Here is a 12,740-nt window from a genome sequence, read left to right as displayed (position 1 = left end):
TGAAGGCACACCCGTACAAACTGCTGCTGTACTCAAAGAAGGTGAAGCAAAAGGGAGAGAGGTCTGGGATGAAGCTTAACACTGTGATTAAATTTGAAGGCCATTTCTATTGATTACAGTGATGGAGGATGAGAAAAGGGGGAATGTCAAAGATTAGTGTGCCTTTCTTTCACTCAGCTGAGGGGGTAACACTACAGCCCTCATTGCTGACATATACCATGATAAATACATTGGGAAGAGGGGTGAGAGGATGAAAAATGCCTTCTTGCAAAAAGAAGGTTTCAAAACTAAAGACAAGTCGGGCAAAGGATAAACAAAGATTAGAAGAGGTCAGAGACCTGTGAGCCCCAAGGATGAATTTGTTTACTGCATTTACAGGGTTTTGAGTCTCCCCAAAGGTAAATAAAATGGTTCAATAGAGAAGAATAGTATTTTACTCCACTGATACTCTCATAGGAGGATAGGATAGGAGACCTTCACAAATGTTAATGCCTGATGCTTCAAGTCTTCAAGCTATGCACCTAAATATTTATCAATTCTAAAATATTGTATCTCAAAAGCCACACACATCAAATGACACATTATAGAAGAGAATGCAGTCTCTGATTGTAGAGCAACATTAAGTTCTGTTTTCTTTGAATTGTCACTTCTGGGACCATAAATATGCAGCGCTCAGCTCTAAACATTCAGGGCAAGGCATCAGTGGCAGCTGTGAGGACCCACAGGACAGATCCAAAGCTTGGGCACTCCACTTACAGCTGCTGCTCATTACTGATGTTGACATGAATGCAAATGAAACATAAGAGGTTTTCCGTGAATGATACATTCAATACATTTGGAGTAGCTTTAAGAAAAAGTTTGAGGGTAATTTTGACAAATATTAAATTTTGTCTCAACAGAAAAAGCAGATGTTTCTGTTCCCAGCCACAAAAAAAAGTTATGGCATAGCAAGGGGGCTGCAAGCATCAGGTTTAGATTAAAATGAATGAAAGGATAACTGCATCAATTAAATTATTGAGGAATTTTATCAGGACATATAATTTTTTAAATATTTCCTGTAGTTTTATTACAGTAGTCGCACCTTATTGGCACAGATAAGACATCAAATTTAATTTGATAATTCTGACAGACTAAACTCAAAGAGATCAGTGTCTAATCAACATGTGCAACCATGTTGTTGGTAAGAGCAGTATGTTCTGGTTTGCTCAAAATCTCAGGCACAGACAACATTTTCAGCTCAGAGATGTATCAGCAGCACATCAACTTTGACCCCCTATTTCACCTTTGTAATGTACACCTGCATACAAAAAACTCATGTGCAGCAAAGATGCATCAGTTCTACATAGAAACAGACTGTGGATGAAGGAAGTTGTGAAAATTTTCTTAAGTGGGTCTGAATAACATTACAACAAATAAGTTGTCTTTTATGTGTCTATTTCTTGCAAGGAAGGTCATTCGTCAAACAGAAAGCATGGCAGTCTTCAGAATGAAAGACAAAGAGCTGCAGCTCTATATATATGAGCTAAGTGAGATTTAAGAGAGATCTAAGACAGACTTTAATTGTTAGTGTGAGATGATGCTTTGCTGACAGTTTTCTTTGCTGAGCTGAAACAATCAATAAAAAAGAAAAGTTGACCAAATAACAGCCTACGATACATGTATACATTTACTCATCTACTGAGCTAAGAGAATGCAGTATATATTTTCCCGTCACAAGGGCTATACATTATCATTGTTTATTTGTGGGACCAAATGTTAAAGATCGCAGATTACACAAGTGTTCTGACGTACCTTTCCTCCATCGGCATTATATTCTTTCTCATTGACATCCAATAGGCGAGCCAGGCCAAAGTCGGTGATCTTAATGTGGTTTGGAGACTTGACTAGAACATTTCGGGCAGCCAAATCCCTGTGGACCAGCCTACGCTCCTCCAGATACATCATTCCCTGCAACACATACAGACATGCACAAAGGAACATACGAGAGTTATTCTTAATTTTCCATTGAACTCATTTTCATATATCAGCAGTCATAAGTGTACTTTGGCATACTGTAACCTGCAATTCAAACCCATGCAGGTCGGACTTAAATTGAATATCACCATCTGCTTTCTTTATCATCAATATGAAGTCCATATTAGATTTTGATAACCCTTTTTGTCATCATCATTACCACCACATTATTATTTTTATGGTTATAATTCCCGTCCACGGACAACTAAAGAAAAAGCCTACATAATTGCGATGTGCTTAGTGATGCAATAAAAGCATCATCAACGCCATCAAGCCAGAGAAAAGTTTTCAATTAAAAATATAACCCATAGGAGTGAGGGGTGCTAGAGTGAAAGATGGCCCTCAAGAAATTTATTGAGCAATTATGAAACCATGTCTGCACTGTTCCTTTCAGCCAATTCTTAAATTAATAATGATAATGCAACTTTTAAAGAAAGGCACTTTTTTCTTGGAAATTGTTATGTTTTACCTATAATTAACCGTGTGATAAAATTAGAAGTTTATGCAAGATCGTGCCCATTTTTTCTACTTAAGAATAGACAGTTTAACATGGGTTGTTTGGCATCAGAGTGTTATGCACTAGGTATTATTTGGTATCTTTTAACAATGTGGAGGATTCATTTTGTGTGAGAGCCAAAACCAAACAGTGGTGTCACATATAACTCACAGTCTCCAAAGTGAAACTGATAAATAACTCAATAAATAAGTAAATAAATAGATAAATAAATAAACACAATTGTTGAGATATCAAAACAAAATCTTGTGACTTATACACCACTACCCCTCCACCTCTGCAAAGGCAGACTTTGTCTGTTGCTAATAAATCAGCATCACAACACAGTTGTAAGAGAGCAGCTTTCAAATATATCAGAAAAAACACCAGAATGCAACTGATAATAAAGCAATTACATGACACCAGAACCACGAAAATGCCCAATATAAACCCATCTACGATACACCCACACTCAGATATGTGTGCTGATAAAGTGGCTATTTGCATCACCACAAAACTTGATACAGAACTGTAGGTCTGTTCACTCCGACTTAAAACGCCAATAATGTCCTCAAGCTATAAAAAGACAATCTCTTTATAGCTGTTTAAAAGCTTTTCGGTTTCTACATCTTGTGGAACACATTTAGAGTCTACACTGTCAATTGTGAATCACTGCAAGAGGGGACCTGAAGAGAAAGAAGGATGGGGGTTGAAGGGAGGACGGACTGTTTCAAATTGGACAAGCAATAACAGAAGCCACTTTGTTTGAGGTGGCAGGAAGACTGAAAAACGAGGCCTTATTTGAAGACATAACAAATTGCATTTAGCTGGCCTAGAATGGAATGAAAGGAGGAGTGGATGGAGTAGTAGAGAGGAGGAGGGTGGGGATAGGTGAGGTTGTGCTACAGCACTCTAAGATGTGAGATTACATTGGTAAGGCTATAATCACATTGCCTCATTTGGCTCCTCTCAACCAAGAACGTGCGGCTTCAGCACACACCTGCACATTTGCATACAGACTCAAATGCACCTGCTGACAGTCGACTTTCATGGAGATGCACCTGCATACTCCAAGTGTGTGTTTACAGGGTAGAGTGTGATTTGGGGGCTAAGGGGTTGGTAGATGGCCAAGATAATCCTTGTTGAGGTGTTAAAAAATGAAATAATTGTTTGCACATACAAACTCACTCAAGTACAGTTATGTGAAGAAAAAAGTACATAAAAAGTGTTATGGATCAGGGCGAAATCTAAAGAAAAGAATCTAGTCTTTATCATAAAACCAAGTAAATATCAGCATGAACACATGACATATTACATTGTGTCATTATCTTTTTCACAATAACTACGTCAAAATGCAGAAAGTAAATCCTCACTGCTGTTATAAGAATTAAGAGAGCAAGCTCTGCTAATCAATTACACTTAAATAACTGATTATTAGCAAGTGAGATTAGCTGTATGAGAGCAATTTGCTGGTCTGAGGCATTCTAGTGCACGTTAAACCAAAAAAAGCATTCAATAGATTGGGCATTTAGGCCAATGTCCTTTGAAAGACAAGACCAATATGGAGATGTTTGGCATTAATGCACAGTATCACATTTGGCAAAAACTCACTATATCAGCACAAACACCTATTACCAAGTGTCAAGCAGAGTGATGGAGAGGTGATTATTTGGGCTTAATTTGCGCCACAAAACCAGGGTACCTAGCAGTCATTGAGTCAGCCATTACCTTGTTTATAAACCAAAGTATTTTAGGGTCAAATGTAAAGCCATATGTCCAAAAGCTTGGTTGAAATTGGTTTCTGCATCTGGACATTGATCCGAAGTACAGCAACAAATATACAACGGAATGCCTGAAAAATGAAAGACTCGAGACCTTAACCCCATTAAAATACTGTGTTGGGACCTTAAGAAAGCTTTGCGTTAACAAATGCCTACCAACATAAAAAAAAAAACTTGGTCCTAAAAGGAAATATTTGATCTAACTGTCAGTGACTGTTGGAATATTCAAATTCTTTTCAAGCTTTCTCGTCAAATTATTAGCACCTTCTTTTAGCTTAACAAACATCTATGGGCCAAAGGTTAGATCAGCCGCTAACCACTGTTGCCAACATGGTGATCTGTCACTAGATTAATGTGGGTAATGACTGGTAAAATAAATACCACTATTGTCACTGGGTCTTAAATATCTTAGTATGCTAGTTTATACAATACACATATGGTACATCATCCAAAGACGTCTGATCCTATTACTTGCCACAGCTGAGGTCAGTGTTACTGGCACTATTTTAAATACATGTTATGAAAATTAACACTTATGTATACAAAAATGATTCTTATAAAAATCAGAACACATTGATGTCAGATTTCTTACTCACTCTGTAGTGTTCTGTCCACCTGTTAGGGTTACCCAGAGTGCTGAAGTAAGAGTAACACATAAAAAAGATAAAATGTGGGATTTATAATATCCCATGCTGGCTATTCATTGAAGTTCCTAAAAAAAGCTCCATCAGTTCCATCTCTATTTCTAAGTTATAGTATAAAGTGCCAGATTTGTGACCGATTCTTATTTATACATAAATCGCACTCAGTAATCTCCTCAATTTTCGAGACAATTAAGCAGTGGAGGGAGAATGGATGGCTTGGCAACCCGTGAATTTTAATTTGCCAGCACAATGGAGACTGAGAGGGGGAGGTGATGGTGTGTGCAGATTGGGAAGTGGCTGCAGACATGCATAAGGAACAAACTTCTTTTTTTTCTTGTCATACTCAGTTGCTCTCATTTACTGCCCTCCCATGTGGACATGATGAGAATGAGTCACTGCCCGAGGTTCGTAATTGTGGAGAAACTAGATGCGACAGCCAGGCTGCGACCAGCAGCAGTGGAGCCTGTTTTTTCAGGTGAGCCAGTCACCAGAGAAAATCAATGGGCTTCAGCCAGACTATTACGATCGCACCTCTAGACAAGTGCTGTTTACCAATCCGCAGGGATCATGCCTTTGCCCTAAGTCCTGCACATGGAGATTTTAAATGGGAGAGCAAGCCAAGGATAGCAACCTGTAGCATAGCAAGAGGCAAAAGTTCAATGCTTTAAATAACCAATTTGAAAATTTCAGAAAAATACCATCTTTACCAGTATGTTAAAAAAACACAGGCAGAGGTTTAGTTCTCAGCACCGTTTTCCTACCATTTTGTATTTGAATGAGTGGTTTATGCTATGAGCAATCACAATCCTCTGAAAAATCCAATCTTATTTGATGTACAACATTCTGAGTAACACTTTAGCATCATGAGCAGAAGTTACTGATCTCTGCTTGAACACATACACATAAAAAGGGAAGATAACAAGGCATGGGTAGTGCTACATGTATTATATGCAATGCTGAATCACCCGCTATACGGTCAAAAGAATTTCTACACCTTCAGAAAATACTCTGATCCCCTACCACAGTTATTTATGCTTTTTCCACTGTGCTGCACTGACAAAACCCAAATGGACAGCATTGTCCTCAGATGTGCTTAGTGAAAACAGATTTGGAGAAAGAAGTGGCAAAAGCCTGGAGATTAAATCAATGGGGATGAGTGTGTAGAGAAGTGGTGGACCCTTTTCAGCAATGTGCACTTCTCAGGGTTGTTTATTTTTCGCAACACAGGCCCCATCTACACGTAGCCGGGTATCTGCTAAAACGAATATATTTTTCTACGTTTGGACCTGTCATCCACATGAAAACGCAACGAATATTTTTGAAAACTCCGTTTATGCATTTGGGTGTAGACAGAGATAACCGGAGTTTTGCGTTTTCGAACATCACAATATGCGCCAAAACAACAACAAATCCGCTCTGACGTCAAACGTGCGACCTTTGTTTACTGAAGAAGCATGGATGCCTTGAGAACTGTGGTGGTTATTATTGTGCAGGCGCTGTTTACTGCCATGATTTTACACGCCCAACTACTGCTCCAAGAGCACAGGCGACGGGCAACATTGCGGTCGGTGATTTACCCCCTCATAACAACTCCACGTAGGCATGTTCTTCGCTGAAAATCGTCGACACCGGTTTTGGATCAGACCGGGACGCACTGCCATCTACAGGTTTGGATGCTTATGAATGTGATTGAAAACGCAGATGTTGGGCTATGTGTGGAAGTTTTTTTTTTCGAAAACGAGGTAATGTGGATACAAATTATTTTATAAACGGAGGGGGGGGGAATATTCGGTTTTAAAAATACCCGGCTACGTGTGTACATAGCCACAGACACACATGCATACACTCAAATGCCCACATAGGAAGCAGCGCTCACAGCATAGACACAGAAAATCAAAGTCAAATGATTCATTCTTAATAATGTTACTCATAAATAGACACATTAGGGTGAAAGAAGATTTAACAGAGACTATATAAACCTTCCATGCAGGTTTATATAAACCCTTTATATAAACTGTGTGTATGACATAGGTGATCTGCCTACTGTGCCTTTGGAGGATTGATGGCTGTACTGCAGATTACTTTAGTACTGTAATGTAATATGACAACAAGTGACCAAATGGCAATTGATGGTGCATAATCAAGGTGCAAAGCTTTTTTTCAGTTTTCTTTCAGCATTCTTTTCTTTTCTTTTTTTTTTTTTTCCCCCATCGGAAAAAAAAAACATCAAGTTGTTCAGATGCCTATTACTAACCAAACAGTGAGTGGAAGCAAAAAGAAAACAGGTTGCACAAAATGCATTATTGAAAAGATTTAAAATATCCTTTTAAAATTTCTGGTCTGCTCATGAAATAAGCAGATGTCTTGTGTCACAGTCCTGTACTGCACAACAAAAAAGAAGAAAAAATAAAAATTCCAGAAGCAAGAATCGATAAATTTAATTTTGTAGTTTCATAAACTGCTCTAAGTCTGTGTTCTATTGTTTAATAGTACAGGCTACATCTCTATTCAAGTGCAGGGTTCTGGAGCTTGTAATAACTTTGGCTACAGTGGACGATTTTATAACACTGAATGGGAAGCAGCAAGACTGCATGAATCATCTTGGCTGTGTTTTCCTGGCTAATTTTAACAATGACTTTTCTGTGGGAGCACAGGGTATTCAGTCACTATCTATTTTGTTTTAGCTAAATTTGTTTTATTTTGTGACATCAGCACAGCATCATCTTGATGCAATTCATGTTTAATGTATGATTTGGATATAAAAAGACCCCAGTAGACACAGGGAAACAGTGAATCACTGTTTAAGGAATAAGGTGAAACGAATCAGAACAATGTGGGGGAGAAAAGATGCTAACACAATAATGATAAAGGCGCTTGGCTTTCATTTCATTTTGAGCTGCCACGTCAAAGTGTATTTCGAAAATGAGATTTGAGGGGCAGATTGAAGAGGAACAATTTGTCTGTGCACATATCACGCACGCAAGCAATTTGTGATGGGAAACCTTGTGTATAAACACTTACTTTCTCCAATGAACCCTTAATACAGATTTCTCTACGGTGCAAAGAGAATTTTTTCTTCCTCTTATGAGACCACACACACAAGCAATCACAACCATCAACATGGGCGAACAGGAATGGTCAAATTGTCCAGTCATGATTATCAACATATATTAAAAGTCTTAGAGAGAGAAAAAAACAGCAACTGTTCTTCCATTCCAGATGGTTATCACCTGCTCTTTAAAATTCAGAGATCATTTTTTTTTTGTACTGTAGGATGAATGAATAATTCCAATGTACTGAATCTTTGTCTGATTCTGGAGACAAGATTCTTCTGACCTCGCACATAATATTGAAACAAAATGCATCTCCTCTGACCTGCACCAATTCCATAATCTGAGTGTATCTCACAGTGATGTGAGATGCTATTATGAGCTCATGCTCACACCGTATGTATATATAATGTGCTGTTGTGTTGTGAGTAGAATTATCAGGTATACTCACATGCATTACTACATCCAGACAATTCTTTATTGAGCATTAAGTATTCAGAGATGCCTCAGAGCAACACGCTCGCCTGAAGATTTTTTTCTTTTTTAGAATTAAGTTTCTCATCTGCCGGTTGCAGCCATCTCAGCTTCAGCATTAATAAAAGGGGTGAGAGAAGCCATTCAAATGCCAGCTGAGGTCAAGTCATGAGCTTTACTCACAAAGTGACCTATAATATCTATTTTCTGACCTGTGCTCTGACACAGGGAGGTATAGAATGCTGCAATATTAAATGATTAAAGGGTTTCATATAAGCACCCAGCTCGACCCTCACAATCTCCATCAACTTTGATCTCAACAAAATTTGAATTACATTGAAAAAACAACCAACACCAAGAAAAGTCGAACCAATTATTTGATTTATGAGACCATATGGGATTAATTCATATAAACTTGCTTCCAGAGGAGTTTAGATGCAGTGCAAAATTAGAATATTGAAAGATTGCAATGACTTGCAAAAACGTATGAAAAAAAAATACAAAGTACTGAATATATATATATGTGTGTAGAGTGAGAGCGATAGAGTGTGAAAGAGATATATCTCTATATATAACATAATAGTTCAGGGACACAAAAAGTCTGTAAAATTATGTAAATATGCACAAGCAGAAATTCCATAAAAAAAGGTTCCGTCTCTCGTTCTGTCTATTCCTTCATTTAGGCTACCGTACTCTTTTAGGTATAGTCTTTTCATCACTTTCACTTCAATCTCTTATTATTTTCTAATTCTTTTCCATGCATTACTTTTTTGCCTGATATCACCGAGCCAGTCTTAGTCCACCTTCTTCAAATCTCACTGAGATACTTCTGAACATTGAACACTTCTGTATTTCATAATGTCTTCAGTGCAACCTTCCTCCTCCCTAACTCCTACTCATCAGGGCTCTCCAGGGCATTTCAGCCATATCACCTTGTTTTTATGTAGGACTATCAAGAAGCTAAAAATGTATTGTTATGATAAATTGCCATAAACCAAACTTTTATTCCCAATTAAACATATCAAATGTTAATTATTTTTTAACAATTTACCATTTCATGAAAATATTGTTTCATGAAAGTATCAGCTTATCTTCATTTTGACAGCAACTTAAAAAAAGTTGGGAAAGGTCATGTTTACTACAGTGTAGCATCCCCTATAAATTAACAGCAGTCTGTAAAAATTTGGGAATGAGGAGTCCAGTTGGACCTTTGCGGAAAGGAATGTTGTCCCATTCTTATCTGGTATAGGATTCTAGCTGCCCAACAGTCTTGCATCTTTGTTGAATTTTGCGTTTCATAATGTGCCAAATGTTTCCACTAAGGTGAAAGGCCTGGACTGCAGACAGACAATTTCAACACTTAGTTCCTTAGTTGCTGGCTTTGCACCTCAAACACCAAAGCCTCCTTAAAACAACTGTCACAAATATTTTAAGACAAATGTTTTTTCTTTGGTAAACAATTATATAATTGGCAGGGAATTGTATGGCATAAAGTTTAGTAAGTCAACCTGTGAGATTCACGAAAATATTATCCTTCTGAATTTTCCATTTTGAAAGAGAAACTCCCATAAATACATATGAGAGAGGACTATGGGCAAAGACGACTGTTTTCATGTCTTTCAGGTGCTGACTTACAATTCTGCATCGTTAGAAAAATAAAAAAGCAAAAGTAAATAAAGCAACAGTTACAGATTACAGTAATGCCAAAGAGGCTTTGTAACAGACTCAAAGCAACAGTAGATCTGTCCCTGGATGGACCGCAGTTCCAGACCTCTTTTTCATTGTGTTTAATGTCACGGAAGTAGAAAAAAATAAAAGACTTGCAGAGCTGTCACTATGTTGTCACTCTGTCTATCAGGTCATTTAGTACAAGAAATAAACGCTGCAGTTTCTGCCAAAAAAAAAAAAAAAGGTACTTTAAACTTACAGGAACCTAGAACTCTACAGTCCCTTACTGGAAGTTGATGCCTTGTTATTACATGGTCTGTTGCATGTCGTCAAGGGTAACGTCATTGGTTTGTGCTAAGCTGGCATGTGAAACTTCAGCTGAATATCCTAAACAGACGAAAGGGTGATTTCCTCTTCCTGAAATGTATGGGGGCTGACAAACAAAGCTGTGGTTAGACTTCAATCTTCAGCTGACATGGCATGCAGCTGAAGAATCTAATTATTCAATAAATGAATGCTATTGAGTTTTTTGACCATGACAAAGTGAAATTGCATTAACGTGTTAAAAATACATTCATTTTGACAGCACTCTACATAGTCAAATATAGATGATTTATAATTGAATATGAAAAGAGTCTTTCAGCAGTAAAGATGGGATATGGTTGACTTCTCTGTGACTGTGTTGAGCAAACAAATGCATGCTGTATATCACAAAATTAAAAAGTAAAGAATAAATAAGTTCATTCTGAGTTCACAAACAAATTGTTGAGGGGCGCTGCATGGACTTCTCTAAATGGAGACTTCTCTAAAAAAACAAACAAAAAGAAAAGAAAAAAACCAGCAGAATTCCTCAGTTTGAATGTTGCTATTGAAGCAGTATCTCAGGTTTGAATGAAATGCTGTTCATGGCCATTCATGTTAAAAATCTACTGAGCATTTTACACAGTGCCTCAGCTTTTCAGAAGCTGAGTTATGTTTAACGAGGAAATAAATAAAAGTAAAAATGTTTACAAATGAATAGCACAGAATGACCAATTTTCAGGTAATTTAAATCTGATTCTTCTCAAATTCTTTTTTTTTACATTTAAACGTTTCCCAGAATAGAGAAAAAAAGATCAGGTGTGCCTCAAGTCATGCTTTGTTCAAGACTTCCAACGTGATGCCCCCAGCACACAGGCAGCATACACACAAGTAGTAGATTCAGTTGCTGTTGTTTTTGCATACCTTTGTCCAGCTCATACCATTAAATTGTTTTATTAGTCTTTCTTATGGTATAGCTGAAAATGTATTGTGGAAAACACTTTCAGTGAGTGGAGACATTGTTCTTGTCAGTTATTCGTGCAGTAAGATCAGACATCAGGTTCTCAAACAGGACAAGGCTGGTGCTTGCCAGCACAGAGGCTTCAAACAAATTTCCTTAACTGAAACATATGAGTAACTCTACTGGTAACATAACATAACATAAAATGTTTGAAGATAAGGAGGCACAAATCGTTTTGTGATCTTAGATGTATTAGTGCCTGCATATGGGTGATGGGGATAGGGTTCTTAGGGAGAAATGGAGGCTACTTGTTACTGCTGCCGTGAAGCTGTCAAACAGCTATCCCTCAAAATGAGATTTAACCTCTTTGCTGAAACTGTCTTCTGTGGCAGCTGAGGAGTGAATGACCTTAGTTGGGCACAGCGATAGACGTGCTTCAAGTAAAAAAAAAAATCAGCTGTCATGGAATTCATACCTCCTGCCTCCAAGCAAGTTCAGCTCATGAATGTTGTAAGATGTTTGGAATTTGACAGGAATATGATGTTTGTTGTCACATTTAAAAAAAGAATCAAATTCCACTGGTGTCTCCATCAAATTGTTTGGAAGAGAAATGTCAGGTTACAAGCCATTGGTTGCGTAAGATGAATAAAAAATGAAAAGTTTTGGCACGCTGACAACAACCATATCTATCAATGGTCCTCAGAGAATCCCTACTTTCTCTTCTGCATCTTTTACTGATGGAGCAAATCTAAAACTCCCTTTTTACTTGTTCACATAGTGTTTTTTTCTTTATAGAACTAATGCTCACATACATATGCAGCAGTTGGTATTAAAGCTGCAGTCGGCAGGTTTTCAAAATTGCGAGTCTAAAGTCGGAAAATTCGAACTGATACAACTTTCAGGTCCCTCCCCCAACCTCTAACAAGCTCCGAATCGCCCCCCAAACCCCTCCCCCTCTGTGGACAAGGTTGTGCACGTGAGTTCACACCAGTGTGAGCGCACACAAGCTGGGGCAGACTCACGCTCAGCAGCGTGTGCACAAGCTGTGATTGATAGGTAGGATTCCTCCACCCTAACTTGATTGGTTAAAAACAGCCGGGAGCGCTCGGTTTTTGCAAGCATGATTACAGGCTTCAGAGGGAGCTACAGATTTCGTTATTTTTCCTAAACAGCCTATTTAATATTCTACTTCCAGAATCCCATGACAGTTCAAGCTAATATGACTAAAAAAAAGTTGCCGACCGCAGCTTTAAGTGAAATAAACAAGCAATAAAAAAAGGATTGAGCGCTCTTTTCTTGAGGGAGAGATAAGAGCTGAGCTAATATTTTTAAAGCCCTTCTTGCAGCTGACACTTA

The 12,740-nt window shown here is 38.0% G+C and overlaps 1 protein-coding gene across 3 annotated transcripts in view; it reads right to left on the bottom strand.

Moving 5' to 3' along the window:
• Positions 1-12,740, bottom strand: part of erbb4b (erb-b2 receptor tyrosine kinase 4b) — a 300,850-nt gene that overhangs the window by 18,701 nt on the left and 269,409 nt on the right. For all 3 annotated transcript variants that reach the window (XM_075479846.1, XM_075479848.1, XM_075479847.1), the window contains exon 21: positions 1,792-1,947. In XM_075479846.1, coding sequence (XP_075335961.1) covers positions 1,792-1,947 — 156 coding nt within the window. The remainder of the gene's footprint in view (positions 1-1,791; positions 1,948-12,740) is intronic.

The sequence above is a fragment of the Odontesthes bonariensis genome, chromosome 12, assembly GCF_027942865.1.
Source record: "Odontesthes bonariensis isolate fOdoBon6 chromosome 12, fOdoBon6.hap1, whole genome shotgun sequence".
Classification (NCBI taxonomy): domain Eukaryota; kingdom Metazoa; phylum Chordata; class Actinopteri; order Atheriniformes; family Atherinopsidae; genus Odontesthes; species Odontesthes bonariensis.
Note: the sequence above shows the minus strand (reverse complement) of the source record. Positions and strands in the feature narration are given on the sequence as shown.